This window comes from Silurus aristotelis, assembly GCF_946808225.1.
Source record: "Silurus aristotelis genome assembly, chromosome: 12".
In the NCBI taxonomy this organism is placed as follows: Eukaryota; Metazoa; Chordata; class Actinopteri; order Siluriformes; family Siluridae; genus Silurus; species Silurus aristotelis.
In genome coordinates, this window is record NC_139585.1 from 2,606,504 (window position 1) to 2,630,852 (window position 24,349).

The window sequence follows — 24,349 nt, forward strand, 5'->3', positions numbered from 1 at the left end:
AAGAAAGAAAGAAAGAAAGAAAGAAAGAAAGAAAGAAAGAAGAAAAAAAGATTGAAAAGAAAACTCAGAGCCATGAGAAAAACTATTCAACCGTCAATCATTTTACATTTAAATGTTCATTGGCTAATCCTTAATTGGGGGCGGAGAGTAAACGTTCAGGAGAAGTTTGGGGAATAAGAAAGAGAAGTTTGAGAACGTTGCTGACCGAACCCAATGAGGCCGAGCGTTTCTCCTCGGATTCGTGCTGCTCCTGATGCCACCTCTCTGATCTGCTCCACGCTCTGGACCCGCGTGCCCTCACGGAGAGCCTGGTACAACCACGTGTTTCTCCTGTACAGGTTCAGGATGTGACAAATAGTGGAGTCTGCCGTCTCTTCCACCGCCGCTGAGGGAATGTTACACACTGCAATGCCTGCAACACACACACACACACACACACACACACACACACACACACACACACACACACACACACACACACACACATTTTCAGGAACCCTTGGAGGAACACCAAAAAAAACCCAAAGAAACACCACAAAGCAGAATTTTGTTTAGGAACCCAGGAATTTCTAAGGAACACAAACCATGCTTAGTTCCAAAAACAAAAACCTTCTGAGGAACACCACAAATCAAGAATGTTTTTTTTAGGATCCCAGGAAAACTTGTTAATAAAATTCACTGAAGATCACTGGAGGAGATATAAATCCGTACCCAGCTCCCCTGCGGCTTTAATGTCGATGTTGTCGTATCCGCTGCCGATGCGGATGATGATGCGTAAGGCTTTAAACTTCTCCAGATCCTCGCGAGTCAGAGTGATGGTGTGGTACATCATGGCACCGACTGCCTCGTTCAGCACCTGTGTGGATCGAAAAACAAAACATTAGAGCCAAAATGGCCGACAAGGTAACATTAAACCACACCAGTGTTGATCCAACATGGCCGACAACACAACATAAAACCACACCAGTGTTGATCCAACATGGCCGACAACACAACATAAAACCACACCAGTGTTGATCCAACATGGCCGACAACACAACATAAAACCACACCAGTGTTGATCCAACATGGCCGACAACACATCATAAAATCATACATCAATGTTGAGCCAAAATGGCCGACAACAAAACATAAAACCACACCAATGTTGATCCAACATGGCCGACAACACAACATAAAACCACACCAATGTTGATCCAACATGGCCGACAACAAAACATAAAACCACACCAATGTTGATCCAACTTGGCCGACAATGCTAAATAAAACTAGACTGCAGTTGATCCAACATGGCCGACAAAGCAGCATAAATCGAGACCAGTGGAGAGCCAACAAGACAAATGTCCTGCTGGAACAGATTTGGAAAACTCCTAGTTCGAGGGATATATTCCATAAGCATCCAAAGACAATTGTTGTACCTCTGATTTTGTGCTAAGGGTTTGGAGAAGAACCACATATGGGTTGAAAAGTCAACTGTTCCAATACTTTTGGATGGATGAATATTAAACCTTGGTCATTTTTTCCCCCTTTTTAATTTTCTCGGCAGTTCTAATTCTCGTCTCGTCTCTTGAAAATTATTACAAGGACGACTCTCACTGAATGTGATCAAGGTAAATATTACCACCATATTAGCATCTCTCTTTCTCTCTCTCTCACACACACACCTGTGCTCTTATGTGAAGTGCCTCTTTATTCAGATGCTCAGTTATTACACCCCACGGCCGCTGGACATTTTAATAACACATAACGATCAGGCTAACGGCCCCGAACGGCGAGCGGGAGAGCGACAGCATCGGCGCACTTAGCGCTTAGCGTCTCTACCACCCCTCTGTACTCTGTCTGACCTCGGTTTCTGCATAACGAGAGATGCAACAGTGCCATGTGATAATTAAAATAATCTAAAGAAAAGATGAGACCCGATAGACGGACTCCGATAGAGAGAAAGACATATCGCAGCCACTTTCTGAGAATATTCGAGAGAGAAATAGAGTCGGTGTGAGCAGGATATACCAGGGGTCTGATACTGATACATGCTGCAGTGGGAACAATTTATCTCAAAGGTGTTCAATAGGTAACAAAGAGCTCTATAGCAGGAGATCTTCTCACTCCAACCCATGGAAAGCATCTCCTCATGATTTGGGGAACAAAGCCAGGAAGAACCACATATGGCTTGGTAAAGTCAGGTGTCCCAATACTTTTGCCACATAGTGTATATATATTAGGGATGGGCACAGGGCTGTTTTTAGCCTTTTTGTCCCCCTACTAATGGTTCCACAATGCTCTGCCCCCACCCCATACAAATGAATCGCAACCTTCTATAAAAAATGTTACACATTTAATAATCATTGCAAAATTGCCTGAAATTAAGTATTTAAACAATAAACGGTATATTGAACTTATGCAAAAAAACTGGTAAACAATTTAAGTAGGCGTTGTGGTGGCGGGGCGGCTTTGGGGTGGCGGCAGGGCATCTTAGTTTGCTTTGCCTAGAAACGGCGTTAGGGATGCGCATCTCAATAACGAAGGCCGATCCCTCATTACGATCCGATTAGTTTTTTCCTGTTCTGTGTGCAGGAAGTTACAGCTCTACCTCTGCCATGTTAATCTGTATTATATTGGCCCTCACGACACGCCTCGTTCTTATTGTCTTATTAAATCTTAATTTCCCCAATATATATATATGTATATTAAGTACATTTTTTGGAGCGTGTCATCCTCTCCTTCTTCTTACCTTCTCGTGTATCTCCTGTGTGGACTGAGCATCGCAGAAGGCCACGGTTGCCAGGTCTTTGAGGATGGGCATCTCAACAGTGCAGTCACGTCCATCCAACAGCGCCACCAACGGGCGAGGGTGCAGGGGGCCATTCATGATCTGAGGCCTAATACCTGCAGAGAGAAAGAGACAGACAGCGGGAGTTTAGTACCTTCTGTGCTTACAAAACTCTACGTTTGTGGTGGATGAAATTCGGAAAAAAACGCATCAGGATGGGCGTGGTCAAGCACCAGCCATGAACAGGAGAAAGAGCTGGTAAAGACAGAGCGGAGCACAGAGCTGCTCTCTCTATTCTGCCTTCCGTGTCCTAATTACCCTCACAGCCTAGCAGGCTTTTCACACTGGTACAGATACCTGGGTGTGAAGACAATACGTCACCATGGAGCCCTAACACCTCTCTGAAACCAATAAAGAACCACCAACCTCCACCAAGTTCACCTTGACCTGTGCATGACAATGGTCCTTCAAGACCTTCCCTCACATCACCACCACTCTACAATGTAAGCTAACATGCTAATAGAACATCTCATTCTACTATTACTTCCTCATTCCTCTTATTGTGATCTACACTACTCTGGGAAGGCTTTCCACCAGACTTTGGGGCACGGCTGTGGGGTACTAGAGCATTGTCACATTCGACACTGATGTATGTTGTTGAGGAAGTTCGGGTTCCTCTGTGCAGGACGATATCAGAACGAGGTATCTCTGAGAAAGATCAGAACAAGGTATAAAATACGAGGTATCACTGAAGGATCATGATGAGGAACCAGAATGAGGTTTCACTGTGAAGGATCAGAACGAGGTATCAGAATGAGGTCTCACATAATGTTAATCATTCGATTATATTCTCTGCTATTTCCAGTCCACATTGATCTGAGAGGCTGAGACACACACACACACACACACACACACACACACACACACACACACACACACACACACACACACACACACACACACAGCACATAAACTTTCCCCATGATGTCACCACAGGAAATCAGAACATTTCTCCATCTTTCCTACAGTCTCTACGTTTTTTTTCATCATGCAGCTGCGGTTGCCCAGCGACTTTCTCCATGACGACAGATCAAAGAGGGCAGCGGTCGCCATACCGACCATCATCACTTCTGTATCTCTAACAGGTAAACTATAAGTAAAAACAAGGGTGTGATGAAAAGCATCACACACACACACACACACACACACACACACACACACACACACACACACACACACACACACACGTTGGATTAAACCTTCATACTGACTCCAGATCAGCAGGTATGATGATTAGCCCCTCCCACTAATTCCAAACCCCTCCTCTCCCTAAACCTTTTAAAATCTTTAGATTATCCAGCAATGTCTCTCGTTCTTTCTTGCTCACACACACACACACACACACACACACACACAAACACAGACAGACACACACACACACACACACACACACACACACACACACACACACACAAACACAGACAGACACACAGCTATCAGCACCAGCTATAACCCCTTTACAGACCTGAACGATTTTCCGTCCGAGCCACCGACAGTTCCATAGTGTTTGTGTGTGTGTGTGTGTGTGTGTGTGTGTGTGTGTTTGTGTGTGTGTGTGTGTGAGTGTGTGTGAGAGACGGAGGCTAAGCTCCGAGTCCAGACCGGTTTGTTAATACTCTTCTTATAGAACTAACCAATCAGCAGTGACTTCTACAGAAAGCTGCCCCTCCCCCAATCCAATAGGTTTTTTATACACACACACACACACACACACACACACACACACACACACACACACACACACACACACACATATATATCTGAACAATATTATTATTAAGCTACCCTTTTGTATTTGAGTGTTCTATATAACGATACACTGTTGGAAGGAGTCTCCAGTGCAGAGGAAGATCTCCTACATCTTCAGGACAGAGGAGGTTACACTTCTTTACGGTGTCTCTAAAGAAAGGATGGGGAGAAAACGTGTGTTTGTAGCTGCTATAACGTCAGTGGGAGCAGCACGTGACTCGTCTCATGGAGGCTCCACAGAGGAACAAACGTCTGATAAACAAAAGACTGCAGTGAAAGAGTTTCTGTCAGTTTTCAGCTTTTCAATTAATAAAGAGTTTTAAATGTAGACAACTTGATTCTGGGCTTCATTTGAATTTCTGCTAAATTAGAATTAATTAGTGAATTAGTTTGTTTCTAAAATAAACTAATAATGAATTGAACTAAATAAATAAATAAATAAATAAAATTAATTCTTTAGCTCGATCTAAAACAGTATACAATATTTGTATTTGTTTATTTCCAAACAATTTATCCATTTATTTGTTTGCTTAAAAAAATAATAGTTTTTTTTTGTTGTTGTTGTTTTTAAAAATTTTTTTCATTTATTTAAAAAAAGTTATTTGCTTGTTAAACAAACAATTATATTGTATATAAATGTATAATTTATTTATTTCTAAATATTCATTTATTTGTTTCTAAAATTAATTTATTCATGTTTTCTGCTTAGTTCTTATTTTTTTTATGTGTTTTAATGTGTTTGATTGATAAATATTTATTTGATTAAATGAAAAAGAATTATTATTCTTTGTTTCTTAAATGTATTTTTTTTTTGTATTTTGTTGACTTTTTTTTTTAGACATTTGTTGATGCCTTTCAGCAGGCGGCACATTCTCCAAACAATGGTCATGCTAATATCAGAATACACACCACACGCACATACACACACAATTAGGAGTGTGTGTGTGTGTGTGTGTGTGTGTGTGTTTGGCTCTTAAATGTTTGTGCAGCACAATAGCTAAAAAGCATCTATGCAGATTTTCTTTAGTGCCTGCCTTTACACACACATCAACACATAAACACACGCACACACACGCACACACACACGCACGCTCACACATATCTCTATCCAATTATGCAAAGTCCACGCTTCTGGATATTTCCCTGTAAAAGCAGTGAGTGTGTTGATACACACATCAGTGTGTGGATTAAAGAGTCTCTGCTTCTTTAAACACTTACATTATCTCTGTGTGATTACCCCCCCCCCCACACACACACACCATCACCCCACAATCACCCCCCATCACCCCACAATCACCCCCCACACTGTCGCCTAGCAACACACTTACTGCACACTCAGAGCGAGGCGAGAGGGGCATTATGGGCCGGAAATTACAGAGCAACAAATGTCAGGTACAGACGGAAGGATATACTGCACTGAGGACATGGACAGAAATAAACAAGGATAGAGGGATGAAGAAAGAAAGAAAGAAAGAAAGAAAGAAAGAAAGAAAGAAAGAAAGAAAGAAAGAAAGAAAGAAAGAAAGAAAGAAAGAAAGAAACTTTAGTAAAGCAGCAAGGAAGGAAACATTAGTAAGAAAGAAATGATGGTAGGAAAGACGGAAGGAATTAAGGAAGGAAGGAAGGAAGGAAGGGAGGATAAAAGGAAGGAAGGAAAAGAGTAGGAATTTTAAGAATTCATGGAATGGAATCTTCAGGAAGGCAAAAAAGCAGGAAGAGATTAAAAAAGAAGAAAGACAGGCAGTAAAGAAATGTTGGAAAGGAAGGAAGGAAGGAAAGAAGACAGAAAGACAGACTGACTTTAGGAACAACATTTCCGAAAGGCAGTAAGAAGAAAAGAAACTTCAGAAGTGCAAGAAGGAAGGAAGAAAGGAAATGGAAATAAAGGAAAGAAAGAAGGTAAGAAAGAATAAGTGAATGAAAGATGAAAGAAGTAGAAGTGAAATATACTGAAAAAGTTGAATCTCCCGATCACATGACCTCGACCAATCAGAAACCATCCCCTGACCTCCAATAAACAACATACAGAACACCCAAATAGCCTGACACACACAGACACACACACACACACACACACACACACACACACAGTGCTGATTAATTATTGACGCCTGACACTCTTCTCTGACAAAGACTGGCCTTTAGCACATGCAGTCTCCATGCATAATACATGCTAAAGAAGGATCTCTGTGATGCGTGACGAACCGAACCAACCAACCCGGGAGCCTCGCCCCCCAGACACCATCCTGTTTAAGCAGGACTTGCGGGTTAGCAAAGAAAACATGAAAACATGAAAACATGTCGTCAAGTTCCTGTTTAGACGCTAATGCTAATTACAGAGTGACACTAACATGGATTTGGTCAAACAACAAAAATTAACAAGAAATCGAATTCTTTGGAGTATGGTGGAGGTGACCTCAGAATGACAACAAAAAAAAAAAAAACATTTAACCCTGAGTTTAACCAATCAGACTGCAGCTAAAATACCAATAATACTATTTTACCCAATCAAACTGAAGTAAAAAACATTGACTACCAGTATAACCAATCAGACTGCAGCTAAAATACCAATAATACCAAATTATCCCATATGATTACAGATAAAAACATTGCCTACCAAATTAACCAATTAAAATAAAGCTTAAACATTGGACACCGGTTTAACTAATCCATTTGCAGCTTGGAAAGACCCTCTATCAGTTTATCCAATAGAAGTGCAGCTCGAAAACCAATAATGCCATTTTAACCAATCAAATTGCCACTTAAGCATTAAATACCAGTTTAACCAATCAGGCTGCAGTTAAAAAACGAATAATACCAGTTTAACCAGTAAGACTGCATTTGAAAAAAACTTTGAAAAACCAGTATAATCGATTAGGTTAAAGAATTTATACCAATTAACCAATCAGCTTCCAGTTCCAGAAAATTAAAAACCATTTAAACCAATCAAATTGAAGCTTAGTTTTTTCTATTCAATAATACAAATATATTAATTAATTATAATCTATAATAATTATAAATGATATACAAAATATATAAAACACAATTTATTATAGCATAATTGCTATTATTGTGCTATATAATATAACAAATTATTAGTTTACTGATGATTTCATTTATTTTGTTTTCCTTTAAGTTCCACTAGATCAAATCTGGTATCTTAAAAACATCAGTGTAGTCACGTGCACGTGCCTCCTGCATCCTATTAGCTCTAAAGAGATTTTAGGGATTTGAGGCTATTTTTACCTCAGCAGAGAAGGAAGGTCCAATAGAACTAACTGCTTGGTATCACACAGTAAATATGGAATATAGAAAGAATATAGAATATACTCTATTGCCAAAAGTATTGGGACACCTGACTTTTCCACTCAGATCTGGTTCTTCCTCAAGCTTTTACCAAAAATGTGGAGACACACACTTGTATCAGACGACATTGGAACATGGTTTGGGTGAAGGCACTTGAACTAGGAGACCCAAACCTGTTCCAGCTCCATGACAATGCAACCCTATCTAACCCTAACCCAATCCTGTGCATAAAGCCAGCTCCATGAAGATCTCCAGAGAGCTCCAACTCTATTAAACATGAATGAATGTGAACACTGACCGCTCTCTTCACTTTAACTACATCAGTACCGGACCTCACTAACACACTTGTGTCTGAAAGAATCTCATACAAATCTCCACAAAATATAGTGGAACAACTTTCCAGAAGATTGGAGGTTATTATAACAGCAAATAGAGACTAGATGCGGAATTCAAAAATAAGCACATACCAATCTTCAATGCTCAAGTGTCTACAAACTTCTGCAGATATTCCTCTGCTTTTTCCACTCTTCATTAGATATGCCACATGATAGTCAGGATAGCTAGCTAGTTCTAATTAGTGTCATTTACATTTACAAATCTTGCCCCCTATTAAAAAGACATCAGCTTAAAAGCTGAAGCTTATGCCCTTAGCATAGCTACAGAGCACTATCGCTATCACACAAACACAAAGATAAGCCTCAAATACACATTTAACTGAAGGTTTTCATGTTGCTGTGGTAGCTCAAGTGAAATCAATGCACAAATTTAAAATAATTTAAACTGAGTTGCCAAAAGGTATACGGTTTACAACACGTAGAAAAGTTCACAATCTGAGGACCTGAGGACAATCTGAGTACCTGCTCCAAAGAATGAAGAAAAAAAGACCATGGAAAAATGGTCAATTCTTTGGAGCAGGAGTGAACAGCGATAAATCATCAATCAAAATCATAATTATCTAAAATAGATACAAAATATACAGATGCTATATCTAGATATGGATAATAGGAAGAAGAAAAAGATTATTTAAAGAAGTGAAGTTTTTTTTTTTTTACTTGTTTCTGGTGTAGCCATGGTTGAAACAATGACTGGAGGACCAGTACGGCGAGTCATCTTATTGTTAAAGGTCTGAGATTGGACATTGGTCCCTGTAGATACGACCCCACTGTCCAAAGCAGGAACCCCTTTCCTTAAAAGCTGGGGACTATGGTGAGTATTCGCGGTTTGAGACATATGAGGTAGACTAGGTGCTCTCTTCATCAACTCTACTGGCGTGGTGAAAGCTTTGGTTACTAAACCAGATGTCCCCAAAATCCCTGACTGTTGCGGCTGAGGGTGGCTTGACATCGGCAGACCGGTATGGGGGTTGTACATGACTAGCGGTCGTGTCTGCGGCATTGAAGTGCCATATGTCGTAGGATTGGCCGGAAGCCCGCCAAGAGAACGTGCCCCAGTATAGCTTGTAGGTTCTATCAGATGTTGAGAAGGTGCACTGCTTGGTCTGCGGTTGATAAACTCGCCTATCCTTGGAGACATGGTCTGCAAAGTGTTGGAGGGCTGCTGCAAAAGGTGGGTTTCCATAGTCAAACCTTGAGGCTGTGTGTAAAGATCATTACGGTGGCTGAAACTGTTAGAGCGACCACGCATTGTTGGAACTGCGGTGCCCCCGGTCTTGCAGTTAAGCACCACCCTGGAGAGCACCCGGGCCTGTCCGAGATTTGAAGTCAGGGAGCGAATATCATGCTCTTCTATCATGGACAGCATGCCTGTGGAGTCAAAGCCCTGCTGCAACAGCAGGGAAATTGTGCTTTCAGATAAACCCTCAGTACGCATGTAATTGAGAAAATTCGAATCCACAGTCCTCTTTGGGTCCATTGTAACAGCTGCTGATGGGTGGTGAGTTGAGATCCCAGGTGTGAGCTGAGCCGGTGTAGAAGCCATCATAGCCTGGCTGGCATCATAGGCAGGATCGTAAGCCATCCTTTGAGCATTTACGTTTCCATAAGCCGACATTCCCCTTCCATCCACAATAGAAGTGGAAGCAGGGTCCATCATGATACAGGTCGACTGAGGGTGGTCAAGATGAAGGCCGTTGACTTCGTTGTAACCAGAATGGCCCTGATCACCCACAATCGCAAAACAGGAAGGAGAGGAGGCCCTACTGCGGATACGCTGACTGTCTGGAAAGGCTAGAGAATCCCTGTACAAACGGCTCAACTCATGAGCCGTGGGTGGTGGAGGTGGAGGTGGAGGAGGAGGTGGCGGTGGCGGTGGAGCGGAGCCAGGTGTAGGTGCACGAGTAGGAGCCCGAGTTTGGCCTTGATCCCAGGCAGCTCTAACCCCTCCTGCGCCCAGCCCATAATGCGAGCCTGATCTGCTAAGAAGCTGGTGGCTTCCTCGATAATATCCCTGCAGATCCTCAGGCGGCTGAGCAGATAAAGCAGTGTCAAACGGGTAATAATCAGGAGGAGGTACAGTGCCCCTTACAGCCATGGGTTCCTCCAGATGGTTGCTTGATTCAACAATGGGATGTATCTTCATGGAATGATCAGCATACCTTTCGAAGTCACCGTTGCTGTAAAGTGTCTCTAAAAAGTCTTGGCAGTCAAAATAAACCTGGTCAGCCTCTAGTTCAGGGTACAGCAAGGAGCCGGGCGGCGACAGAGGATCGAACCAAAGTTTCCCGTCACTCCCAAAGGAGACAGAATATCTTTGCGACGCAATATTTCCACGAGTAGCAGTATCCCACCGTCCCAAATCGATCTTAACTCGAACTTGCCAAGGCGAAGACTAAGGCGTCACTACGCGGTTCTTGAACAGGAGAAGGAGTGAGGTGTGGAAAAAAAAGCAGTAAGGGTTTACATTTCATCTCTCAGGTTTCAGGTAAAGAAAAAAAAAAAAAAAGAAGATGAGGTATATAGGGATCATTTCACCTGATCTACGGCAGGCATTTTCCTGTCCCTTTGGGCAACGCTATCATGTAGCCACATATTGCCAGGTAGCCCCTAAATTATTCAGCCCTGGAAACATAAGCATGACAGGGATGGGGGTTGGTGCAACCAAAATGGGACAAGATATAAAACAAATGTACCAGCACAAGACACACACACATCTTAATTCCATTGAGGACCATGTAGTAGTGGTGAGGTGTATTCTGAATACTGGACTGTGTGAATAAATATAATTGAATATAATAAACCCAATGAACTTTTTTTTTTTACCCTTTCATACTTATGTTTATTTTTTTATTTTCTGTGGTTATTTTACAAACCTTCACCAACAGAGTGAGGAATCAGTGAAAATTTTTTGCAGAATAATGCAGTCAGAAAAACAGATCAATTTGCAGAGAAAGACAAACAAAGACAAACAGACAGACAGACAGACAGACAGACAGACAGACAGATGCATATATATGTAGACAAAGACAGACAGACAGACAGACAGACAGACAGACAGACAGACAGACAAATGCATATATATGTAGACAAAGACAGACAGACAGACAGACAGACAGACAGACAAATGAATATATATATATATGCAGACGAGGACAGACAGACAAGACAGACAGACAGACAGACAGACAGACTAGTCAAAGAAATTTCAGTTTTTAGTTTCCACTTGCTCCTGTAGCTAAAGAGAAAATCCCAGTAATGTCCTATGCTATGAGTGGTCTCTTTCACCTATATTAGCTTAATTTTTGATGACACCCAGTAAGCACTAGCAACCTTCACCCTACTGTAAGCAGTCAGTCAGGTGACATTCATGTTTCTAAGAAGCCAATCGAGTTCGATGCCAAAAGGGCATTCGTGCAATCTCTTTGTTTCTGCACAAGTGGATATTCGATATCTCGTTCCTTTTGTTTAAGTCGAGGCACCGACTATCAAGATATAATATAGGAAACAATAACCTCGACTTCATGGAAACGACTTTATTAAATAAATAATAAAGGCATCTCAGATCTACAAGTTTAACAAACACACACTATATAAAGGATGAAATAAGTGGGTTTAAGTCACCATATACACTACGGTACAGTGTGAAGTGAAACGACGTTCCTCCAGGAAGTCCGAGGTGCTCCATGAGACAACACACAAATTCACACAAAATAATGGAAAAACACAAAAATAACTGTTACATACAGTGGTGTGAAAAAGAGAACACAAATTAACACAACATGCAGTTTTTAAATGAAGGTTTTTTATTATTGAGGGAAAACTAAATCCAAAACTACATGGCCCCGTGTGAAAAAGTGTTTGCCCCCCTGTTAAAACTGTGGTTTATCACACCTGAGTTAAATTTCTCTCGCCAATCCCAGACCTGATTACTGCCGCACCTGTTCACAATCAATACATCTCGTAAATAGGACCTGCCTGTCAAAGTGAAGTCGACCAAAAGATCCTCAAAAGCCAGACATCATGCCGAGATCCAAAGAAATTCAGAAACAAATGAGAAAGAAAGTAATTGAGATCTATCAGTCTGGAAAAGGTTATAAAGACGTTTCTAAAGCTTTGGGACTCCAGAGAACCACAGTGAGAGAAATTATTCACACATGGCAAAAACATGGAACAGTGGAGAACCTTCCCAGGAGTGGCCGACCGACCAAAATTGCCCCAAGAGCACAGCTAATCATCCAAGAGTTCACAAAAGACCCCCATCATCATCCAAAGAACTGCAGGTCTCACTTGCCTCAGTTAAGGTCCATGTTCATGGCAAAAATTATCTGCATGTCAGAGTTCCAAGACCAAAACCGCTGGAGAAATACCAGCATGAAGCTAAATGAACCTGACCTGAATCCTATAGAGATGCTGTGGCATGACCTTACAAAGGAGGTTCATGTTCGAAATCCCTCCAATGTGGCTGAATTACAACAATTCTGCATAGATGAGTGGAGCAAAGTTCCTCCACAGCGCTGTAACAGACTCAGTGCAAGTGATCACAAACGCTAATTGCAGTCGTCACTGCTGAAAGAGGCCCAAGCAGTTATTAGGTTTAGGGGCAAACACTTTTTCACACGGGGCCATGTAGTTTTGGATTTAGTTTTCCCTCAATTATAAAAATCTTCATTTTAAAACTGCATGTTGTGTTCACTTGTGTTCGCTTTTACTAATATTTTAATTAGTTTGATAATCTGAAACATTAAAGTGTGACAAACATGCATAAAAAAAAACACACACACACACACACACACACACACATACTGTCCATCCAAAAAAACGATACACACTAATACGTCGTCTAAACGCCTTTAGCTTTGATTACGGCACACATTCGCTGTGGCATCGTTCCGATAAGATTCTGCAACGTCACAACATTTTATTTCCGTCCAGAGTTACATTATTTTTTCACCAAGTCATCTTGACGATGAGAGAGTCACACCGCTGCACAAAGTCTTCTCCAGCACATCTTGAAGTTTGGGTTAAGGTCTGGATTCCGTGGTGTCCAATCCATGTGTGAATTTAATCTCATGCTCCCTGAACCACTGTTTCACAACTTAAGCACGATGAACCCTGGTGTTCTGCTGTATTCTGCTCGAGCCATCAGGGAAGAAAAAATCCATTGCTGGAGTAACCTGTTTATTCAGTATATTTAGGAAGTCAGCTGACCTCATTCTTAGGGCACATAACGTTGCTGAACCGAGACCTGACCCACTGCAGCATCCCCAGATCACAGCACTGCCCCCACAGGCTCGTACAGCAGGCACTAGGCATGAATGGTGCATCAGTTTATCTGCTCTCTTCTTACTCTGATGTGCTCATCACTCTGGAACAGGGTCAGTCAGGATTCAGCAGACCACATGACCTTCTTCCATTGCTCCAGAGTCCAATCTTTATGCTCCCTAGCAAATTGAAGCCCTTTTTCCGATTAGCCTCAGTGATGAGTGTTTTCTCTTTAAACTACACAGATGTTTAGTTCCAATCCCTTCAGTTCCCTTCACACTGTGTGTGTGGAAATACTTTCACTATGAAACACAGCCGTGAGTTCTGCTGCTGTTTTTTTTACGATCTGATTTCACCAAACGTGTAAGCGATCGCAGATCAAGATCATTCCAGATGTTTTTCCGACCACATTTCTTTCTCGAAGATGATGTCCCCCCCGTGTCCTCCCAGTTTTCAATAAAGCGTCGGACAGTTCATAACCCAATTTAATAGTATTAATCTCCTTAGATGTTTTTTTTGCTTGATGCATGATAATTTGACCATCCTGAAACATATGTACATCTTTTTCACAACCGCAGGACGTGCCTTCTGACATGGTTGTTTAAGAAATGAGAAGCTTCTCAATGCATCAGTCAGAGTTCACTTGTTTCCAGTTGAATAATAATCATTCATACAGTAATTATCCAATAGGAGGCGCTCAACTATTCGCTTAGTTAAATTCAGGTGACTTTTTTTGGACCGTCATGTGAGATATTATATATACGAACATATAAAACTATATCGGACACTATATAACTATATACAAACAACATTCAGTGCAAAGTACACAACACAACACAACACAACACAACACAACACAACACAGTGACAGTGCAGCAGTGAGTAGTGTGTAGTGCAAATACATGATCCATATAGTAATAAATACTGTACACGTACATTTTGTGGTTTAGCAACAGTTATTTCGAGAGTGTGTGTGTGTGTGTGTGTGTGTGTGTCTGTCTGTGTGTGTGTGCGGTAAAAACCTCACACTATGGGCGAGATGCTGAACACGTGTGAACCTGTGTGAACATGTGTATCAGCTTCTGCTCTGCTGCTGTTTATTTTAAATGAACGTCGTGCTGCAGTCCAGCTGTTGTACATCTGAGCATCAGTACACACACATTTTTACACCCCTATGATGCTGCAGGTAAAACAGCCATAATCAACATTCAACAATCTGAACAGTGCAACAGGTTTAACGTCAATGATCAGAAGACGAACAACAACATGAATAACAGAGACGTGAAACGATAAACCCAGAAGAAGAGACTTAAACACAAACAGACATACAAGTAAACGGACAGACAGACAGAGAGATTCATAAACAGACAGACAGACAGACAGACAGACAGACAGGCAGACAGACAGAAACTGCATAAACAGACAGACAGACAGACAGACAGACAGACAGACAGAATCATAAACAGACAGACAGATTCATAAACAGACAGACAGACAGACAGACAGACAGACAGACAGACAGACAGACAGACAGAAACTGCATAAACAGACAGACAGACAGACAGACAGACAGACAGACAGACAGACAGACAGAATTATAAACAGACAGACAGATTCATAAACAGACAGACAGACAGACAGACAGACAGACAGACAGACAGACAGACAGAAACTGCATAAACAGACAGACAGACAGACAGACAGACAGACAGACAGACAGAATCATAAACAGACAGACAGATTCATAAACAGACAGACAGACAGACAGACAGACAGACAGACAGACAGACAGACAGACAGACAGACAGACAGATAGATAGATAGATAGATAGATAGATAGATAGATAGATAGATAGATAGATAGATAGATAGATAGATAGATAAGAAAGACAAATCTCTGTTTATCTCTGGAGGTGGATAAAGAGAAACATTCCCTGAACCTCTGCACTTATTCCATCATGGAAACACTTCAGAAACTATATTTCTGTAACTTGTTGAACACATCACTGTACTGCTCTTCAGCATCTGTGTGTGTGTGTGTGTGTGTGTGTGTGTGTGTGTGTGTGTGTGTGTGTGTACGCTGGAGAAAAGGATTTTATATAAATGATAAGAAATGGAAGGAGATGAAATGAGTGCTTCTGTACTGTACAGTTTTTAGAGACCGAGATGCGTGTGTGTGTGTGTGTGTGTGTGTGTGTGTGTGTGTGTGTGTGTGTGTGTGTGTGTGTGTGTGATTAAAGCAGCCCATAAAGGCTCAGCAGGATGGATGGAGAGGAGAGATGTGAGCTGCAGGTAAGCCCTTGCTGCTTCTTACTCTTCCTACTTGTGTCTCTCGGGTTGTGTTATGGGTCAGAAGCAGGGGTCAGGTAGGACTCAGGGGAGTAGGAAAGGCATAATGGCACAGAGCAGGTCAAAGCCAGAGATCTTCAAAGAACATGAGATAAGAAGGAAAGGCAGAACAGAGAAGTTTAACACAGAGTCTGTTTTAAAAGAAAAGGTCAAAGTGGGGAACATTCATCTCACAATCCTGGATCTGCCTCTGTCTCTACCTCAATATCTACCTCAGTTAGAGGTTGTGGTTAAATTTGAGGCAGAGGTTAAGCCTCAACCTCAACCTCTGCCTCAAACTCTACCTCAACTCTGCTTTAACCTCCACCACAACCTCTGCATGTAGCAACAGACATGAACAGACAGATAAAGTCAGACAGATAGATGGGCTGAAGATAAAAAGATAGACAGAAAGACAGACAGGTGGACAGAAGCAAAACAGGCAGATGAGCAGATCTAGAAATCGGACAGACAGACTCACAGACAGAAAGACAAAACGATAGACAGAGAGACATAATGGGAAAAGAGGAAAAAATGTTGTGTATGTGATTGATGCAAAATTATAAAGAAAGAAAGAAGGACAGACAGACAGAAAAACATGCAGAGAACAAAAATACAGACAAACGAAGAAAACACAGTGAAATAACTATATACAGATATAACAGACAACCACCAGACAGATATTTAGGAGGACATGCAGACAGACAGACAGACAGAGAAACAGACAGACAGACAGACAGACAGACAGACAGACATACAAACATACAGATATACATACAGACAGTCAGATAAACAGACAGACATACAAACATACAGATATACATACAGACAGTCAGATAAACAGACAGACAAACAGACAGACAGATATACATACAGACAGACAGACAGACAAACAGACAGACAAAAAATAGAAAATACAGGAAGACAGATGGATTGATAAATAGATTGACAGACAGACAGACAGATGGTTCGTTAAAAAGAACAGACATGATTTTTGGACGTGTTCCTTTCCAGAGTGTTCACTTGGACGTGTGTGTGTTTGGAACGTGACCCTGGCGGAGCTCTAATTACTGTGAGGGAGCAGCAGTGTGAAGTTGGGGTGTGTGGAGCTCGCAGGCTGCAGTGTGCAGGACAGACGAGGAGCGACTGAGTGGAAAACAATACTGGCACTGACGCTGCACAGTGATGAATTGGGCCACCTTTCTAGGACACAGGATGCTTCTGGCACTACTTGGCAAGCAGAACTGCTAGGGGACTAGGAGACGGGGAGACGGGGGAGACGAAGAGGAGACGGAGGGGAAAGACGGAGGAGATGGGGGGGGGTTGAGGGTGATTTATGCTCTCTCGACTGAGAACCGTCAGGCAATTAAACTTTCATAGGGGCTTCGTAAATTAATATAGAAAACTTGGAAATCAGAGTCAATTACAGCGAGTGTACAGTATATTAAAAAGTTTTAACAAGCCTCTGGGCTTTTTATTTTACAAGATAACAAGAGTCCTGGGAGAGAGAGAGAGAGAGAGAGAGAGAGAGAGAGAGAGAGAGAGAGAGAGAGAGAGAGAGAGAGAGAGAGAGAGAAACCTGTTCCCAATTCAGAGCTCATGAAGCACTGCTGTATTTGCTGTATTTAAAGAAAAAAGGGGAAAAAGTGTTAGAGTTTTAATACCGCAAACCATCAGCAATTAAACATCCATAACAAAACTATGACTTTCAAAAGTCCAGCAGGTGTGTGTCAGTTTTTGTGGATCCTGACGGACGGAAAGTTCTGGAACGTGTGAAAACAGAGAGTCTATTATGGTCTTTGAGACACATGCATGTTGTTTCTAAAAGGTAAAAACACACCAGAATTGGACAGTGAAAGTTATGTGGAGTCCAAATGGGACATTTTTGTGTCTACCAGAAGAACTTGTGTGAGATGGAGAACAGGAGAGAAGATGTGATCAGACTCCCTCACCCCCACACTCACACATGGAGGTGGAAGATGAATGGTTTGGAGATGTTTTTTGGACCAGTGAAGATTCCTGAAAAGTGAAAGTGAACCAACACGGCACCCATCCCACACTTTAACAGCATGCAGTTCCGTCTGCACTGAAAGTGGAACCGACTTCACTGTACAACAAGACGAAACGAAGAACACGTCTGAGTTCTGTACGTGTTATTTAGAGAGCAGACGGACGGACGTCTGGAGTGATATTTATCATGGAACGTCCTGCCCAGTCACCGCAACTAAATCCTACTGAACTGGGATCAACAAGAATCTCCAACAAGTGAAGAACATCTCTGGTGAGTTTTACAAAGAATTTTAGCAGAACGTTTGGAGATGTTGAGTGTGAGGAACATCTGGACATTTAATAGATTTGTTTGGTCGAATTACATCGTCTAACTGTTACATTAACTGTTACATTACTGTTACATTACATCGTCTAACGGTTACATTAACTGTTACATTACTGTTACATTACATCGTCTAACTGTTACATTAACTGTTACATTACTGTTACATTACATCGTCTAACTGTTACATTAACTGTTACATTACTGTTACATTACATCGTCTAACGGTTACATTAACTGTTACATTACTGTTACATTACATCGTCTAACTGTTACATTAACTGTTACATTACTGTTACATTACATCGTCTAACTGTTACATTAACTGTTACATTACTGTTACATTACATCGTCTAACGGTTACATTAACTGTTACATTACTGTTACATTACATCGTCTAACTGTTACATTAACTGTTACATTACTGTTACATTACATCGTCTAACTGTTACATTAACTGTTACATTACTGTTACATTACATCGTCTAACTGTTACATTAACTGTTACATTACTGTTACATTACATCGTCTAACTGTTACATTAACTGTTACATTACTGTTACATTACATCGTCTAACTGTTACATTAACTGTTACATTACTGTTACATTACATCGTCTAACTGTTACATTAACTGTTACATTACTGTTACATTACATCGTCTAACGGTTACATTAACTGTTACATTACTGTTACATTACATCGTCTAACTGGCACATTATCTGTTACATTACTGTTACATTACATCGTCTAACTGTTTGTTGCATACAAACAATAGGAACATGCACGTGTCCCTCAAACACCATAAAACACTCCACACTTTTCCAGCTGTTTCCATTTGAGTTATTTGTATTCATTTGCATTTTTTTTTTCAATTTGGACACGTATGCATGATTTCTATTGCATTCCAAGTAGGAATTCCATGTTTGTTGGGTGTTTTTCAAGTGGGAGTTTAAACATTTGCGTGGGCTTTTAGTCGAACGCACCTTGAGTTCTGGAGGAACTTCACCAGGACTTCCCTTAAAATGCGTAGAAGAACATAGTTCACGAATGTATTCAAACGTACAGTGTAACGCTGTTAATCCATTGTTGAATTTTTGTTTCCCGTCCTGTCGGTTTTGCCGGTGTGATGCGCGAGCGGCGTTCTCAGGCCACTGAACCAGACCCAACACACAGATGGAAGAACAGACGTCTGGGACAGAGGAGCCATGCTGCTGGGAGAGAACCAGGACAAGGAAGAGGAGAAGGAACAGAGTGGAGGAAGTGGACAAAAATTACTATGCGATATGGACAAAAGTATTGGGACACCCGACTTCTCCAGCCATATGTGGTTCTTCCTCAAGCTCTTACCAAAAAGTTGCATCTGAATGAGTCTCCAGAAATTCTAGTGGAACATCATCTCAATATAGCAAAAAAAGAACAAAGGACAACAAATGTTCAGAATGTTAGTGCACAGTCTGGAGGTGAAGAAGGTCCTGAGGTGAAGCGGAGAGCATTATAATGGTGTAAGGCCTCACACCTTGCTGTGGATTATCACCTTAAACCATGATCACTTCCAGCACTGAGGAGTTCAAGCTGTTATTGATGTTTGCAGAGTAAAACTGACTGAACGGATCAAAACAACGCTTTTTTTTTTCATTGCATATTTTATATACGACTCGTTAGAATGTTAGTGTCACGTCTTTACTGATAATGAAGCTTTAGGAGTTCACTCCTGGTGCTGGTCCTGTTGTGTCTCGAGACGTTTCTCCAAATCCATGTATTCACCATAGAAGTTCCACCACATGCAGAAATCCTCCATAGTGCTCAGTGAGGTCTTTAGGAAATGTGTACAATCACTGTTTCACTCTGGATGGAACTGGAATTGGATGTTACTATGGTTACAGGTGTTTATTAGCAGCACATTAGTTTAGATTAAAGTAGCTTCATGTTCAACGCTCTGAACTCAAACCTGAACTCCTTCCAGCCAATCACAATCCAGCCTTTACACCTGAACTCCTTCCAGCCAATCACAATCTAGTATTTTACATCGAACAGAGGATAATTCACAAGATAGATAGATAGATAGATAGATAGATAGATAGATAGATAGATAGATAGATAGATAGATAGATAGATAGATAGATAGATAGATAGAGAGAGAGAGAGAGAGAGAGAGAGATAGATAGATAGATAGATAGATAGATAGATAGATAGAGAGAGAGAGAGAGAGAGAGAGAGAGAGAGAGAGAGATAGATAGATAGATAGATAGATAGATAGATAGATAGATAGATAGATAGATAGATAGATAGATAGATAGATAGATAGATAGATAGACAGACAGATTAAAAAAAAAAAATTGAACACTTAAATGTCACTGATTTTTCACGCTTCAAATAGAATAGATTTTTTTTTTAATACCTTAAACAGGTATGAATTCTGTTGAAAGACGGGGAAAAAAAGATAATTCAGATTTCAGACATTGACCTTGCTGTGACCTTGACCCTGATTAAAACAACCTGCATTCAATTGGGTAATAACGATCGTTCTGAAACTAAACACTGATCACAGAAACACTGTGAAAATAAAACCAAGAATTAGTACAAATCTGATCTGATCTAATCTCAAATAGTGTCGGTCCGAGTGTAATTGTGTGATTATGACCATAACTGTGTGATAAATCTGTCATAATAGTGATATATTTGACATGTTGCCAGGTCTGGTTATTCAACCCTGACAAGCATGACAATTCCCTAAACATGTGCAAGTGTGTATTCTTCTTGTGTTACACAATACACACACACACACACACACACACACACACACACACACACACACACACACACACACACCAGCACAGATGGCTTTGTCTTTAAGTCTTTACCAAATATGTGTCCACAGTGCAGAAGCATGGCATGACGCCTGTGTGTGTGTGTGTGTGTGTGTGTGTGTGTGTGTGTGTGTGTGTGGTTCAGCAACCTGCACCGCTGCGGTCCATCTGCCATCCTGCATGCTGGCCAAAAACTCTACTGCAGGTGAAGCTGGGAAATCCTGCCAAGCTCTCGTCTCTCTCGCCTATTAGAACCCAAGTCTTTAAAAACCCACCGCGAAGAAGAGCGAGACTCACGCTAAGCTTCTGAGGAACATCTCACAGACACCATCGTGGAACGCTCGCCAGGGACTCGAGGTAAAAAAAAATTATATCCCTGGTACAAAAAGGAACACAGTGTGTTACAGTCATGGAGGAAAATGTCGGAATCGAAGAGAGAAACTGGCAGCAATGCTAACGTGAATGTTCTAGAAGGTAGAAAGAGACGAGAGCGAGAAACTGTTTTTTTTGTGTGAATATAAGTCGTTTCGGCCTCAGTAGTTTTGGGACGTGCGTCTTGTAAATTAATAAAACGTCTTCAAAATTTTGCGCTCAAGCTCCCGAGACGTGACAGGAAAATACACCAATTTCATAAAATCTGGAGGAAATTATTTTCAATTGAAAACCTTTTGCTACAGCTGAGGACGTTCTCCACATGAGCAGACTAAAGATCCATAAGGTTTCTATGGAGGGTTCAACTCAGGAGCCATGACGATGGATATCCACTGGAATGAATAGAAACAGCGACAATGCTACAATCCTACAATGCTACAATGTTCACAACCCCACAATCCTACAATGCTACAATCCTACAATGCTTCAATGCTACAATGTTACAACCCTACAATCCTACATAGCTACAATCCTACAATGCTACAATCCCACAATGCTACAATGTTACAACCCTACAATCCTACAATGTTACAACCCCACAATCCTACAATGCTACAATCCCACAATCCTACAATGTTACAACCCCACAATGCTACAAAATGTTACAATCCCACAATGCTACAATCCTACAATGTTACAACCCCACAATGCTACAAAATGTTACAATCCCACAATGCTACAATCCTACAATGTTACAACCCCACAATGCTACAAAATGTTACAATCCCACAATGCTACAATGTTACAATCCTACAATGTTACAACCCCACAATCCCACAATGCTACAAAATGTTACAATCCCACAATGCTACAATGTTACAATCCCACAATGCTACAATGTTACAATCCCACAATGCTACAATGTTACAATCCTACAATGCTACAATCCTACAATGTTATAACCCCACAATTGCACAATGTCTCAGGGAGTCGCAGGTTTTTTCTTTACACTTCAAGTCAAGAAGCTTTTATTGTCATTTCAGCCATATAGAGCTGACGCACTACACAGCGAAATAAAACAACGTTCCTCCTGAACCCTCCAGAACTTTCACTGTGCACTCACTGATTAGGAATAAACCTCCAGGGACGGATTGATGATGCTACAATTTATATTTGCAGTCTATATTTATGTCTGTTCAGCTGCTTTGGGACAATCTGCACTATTAATCACGCTATACCCATCAAACTCAATAAAAATTTGCATAAAGAAATCTAGGAATCTTCTCCGACTACGCAGGTATGCGAATGAATGAAGACTTGGTGGACGGTGGACGTAAGACGGTGGACGTAAGATTTACGGTTCGGTACGTACCTCGGATTTTAAGTCACGGTGCAGTTCAATTTTCCCTAACGTTCAATTAAGGGGAAGGAATGCAAAATTTTTCGTGAACATCAACAGCTTACAATAAAAAAAAACTATTAGAATTAAAATGCCTGCTCAGTTCAAATCAAATGAAATCAGATATATAGAAATAAAATCAAATAAATCAAATGAATGCAATACACTTTTTTTATTGATTATATATCCATATCGCTGGACTGCGACTCTGCGCTAATCCATCAGTACCGCTAACGACATTTGTGAGATTTTGTTTTGCGCATGACTTCCTGTCAATGAGGACGTTTTTTACGCAGTCTAGCCATATGGATAAATACTCAATTTAATTAATTTAATAAAAACGTGTATTACATTAATTGATGTGTTCTTATTTATTTGTTTATAGTGCGAGGCGGAGACTAAACAAACTTCCGCCAAACACAAGAACTGCATTCGGTACACGTGCGCTCCTCCTGAAACGTGTCGGTATTTGTACCGTCACACCCCTTATGATGGTCCTTGTGGAATGAATGGAGTAAGGAGGTTCTCACCCTCACAGATTCTGTCCAGTCGTTGCCTTTTTACTTTGTGTTTGTCGGTCAGGGCCATGCTGGCGTCGAGACCGTCCTCTTCCTCTCGCTTTCCTTCTTCTTGTCGTTTTCTCTCGTTTCCTCTTGGTAGATTCTTCTGTTTATTTTAGGGATGAATGAGGTGGTCACAGCGCCGAACGCCCAGAACGGGCCAGAACCCCACAGAGCACCTAAAACACATACATATACACACAACATTACATATTATTATCTGCATCGTGGATCTGAGAGAAAGTGGTTAAGGCATTGGACTTTGGATCTGAAGGTCGTTAGTTCAAATCCCAGCCACACCATGCGGGCTCTCCCGGGCCCTTAAACAAGGCCCCTAACCCAATCTCTGCTCCGTTGTACGAAGGAGATAAATGTACGTGGCTCTAATAAGTATGCGGTAAATGAGTATGAAGCCCCGCACACTTGTTTACTTTTGGATCACAGCGTATTGTATCGCATTCGTAGCTGCTTCATAGGAATCTTAAATCTATCGTATCAGACAGCGTCATTTGCGGAATAATAAAAGGAGAAAAACATAATTTTCTGTGGAGTTAGAGGAATAAAGTGTGTGTGTGTGTGTGTGTGTGTGTGTGTATGCGTGTGTGTGTGTGAGAGAGTAAAAACCTGCACTGACTTGCCATGTCCAGCAGAGGGACGAGAGTTCTATTCAGCGTACAGAAGCACATTCTAAACTCTCTCCCTCTCCCTCTCTCTCTCTCTCTCTCTCTCTCTCTCTCTCTCTCACACACACACACACACACACTTGCTCATTTAGTGTGTCACTCTCACTCTCACAGCTTCATCAATCTGGATGTGTAACCCCACAGTGCTGAAACCTCCCAATCCAGAGGAACCCACACTTCACACAGAGGAATGTTCTGCTCCACTCTAACTGCTGACTCTCTGTGTGTGTGTGTGTGTGTGTGTGTGTGTGTGTGTGTGTGTGTGTGTGTGTGTGTGTGTTGTGTGAGAGAAAGAGTTTCAGGGCATAGGAAACTGAATCGAGT

The 24,349-nt window shown here is 41.3% G+C and overlaps 1 protein-coding gene across 5 annotated transcripts in view; it reads right to left on the reverse strand.

Moving 5' to 3' along the window:
• Positions 1 to 24,349, reverse strand: part of LOC310734945 (C-terminal-binding protein 2) — a 74,696-nt gene that overhangs the window by 7,510 nt on the left and 42,837 nt on the right. For 2 of the 5 annotated variants that reach the window (XM_083557434.1, XM_083557433.1), the window contains exons 1-4: positions 8,938 to 10,669; positions 2,732 to 2,886; positions 712 to 856; positions 206 to 412 (exon numbers count right to left, since the gene is read on the reverse strand). In XM_083557434.1, the coding sequence (XP_083413560.1) occupies positions 206 to 412; positions 712 to 856; positions 2,732 to 2,886; positions 8,938 to 10,423 (1,993 nt within the window). In that variant the 5' untranslated portion in view covers positions 10,424 to 10,669. Of the gene's footprint in view, positions 1 to 205; positions 413 to 711; positions 857 to 2,731; positions 2,887 to 8,937; positions 10,670 to 23,312; positions 23,522 to 24,349 lie in introns of those variants that run through there. The other 3 variants (XM_083557436.1, XM_083557432.1, XM_083557435.1) reach the window with 3 other exon arrangements.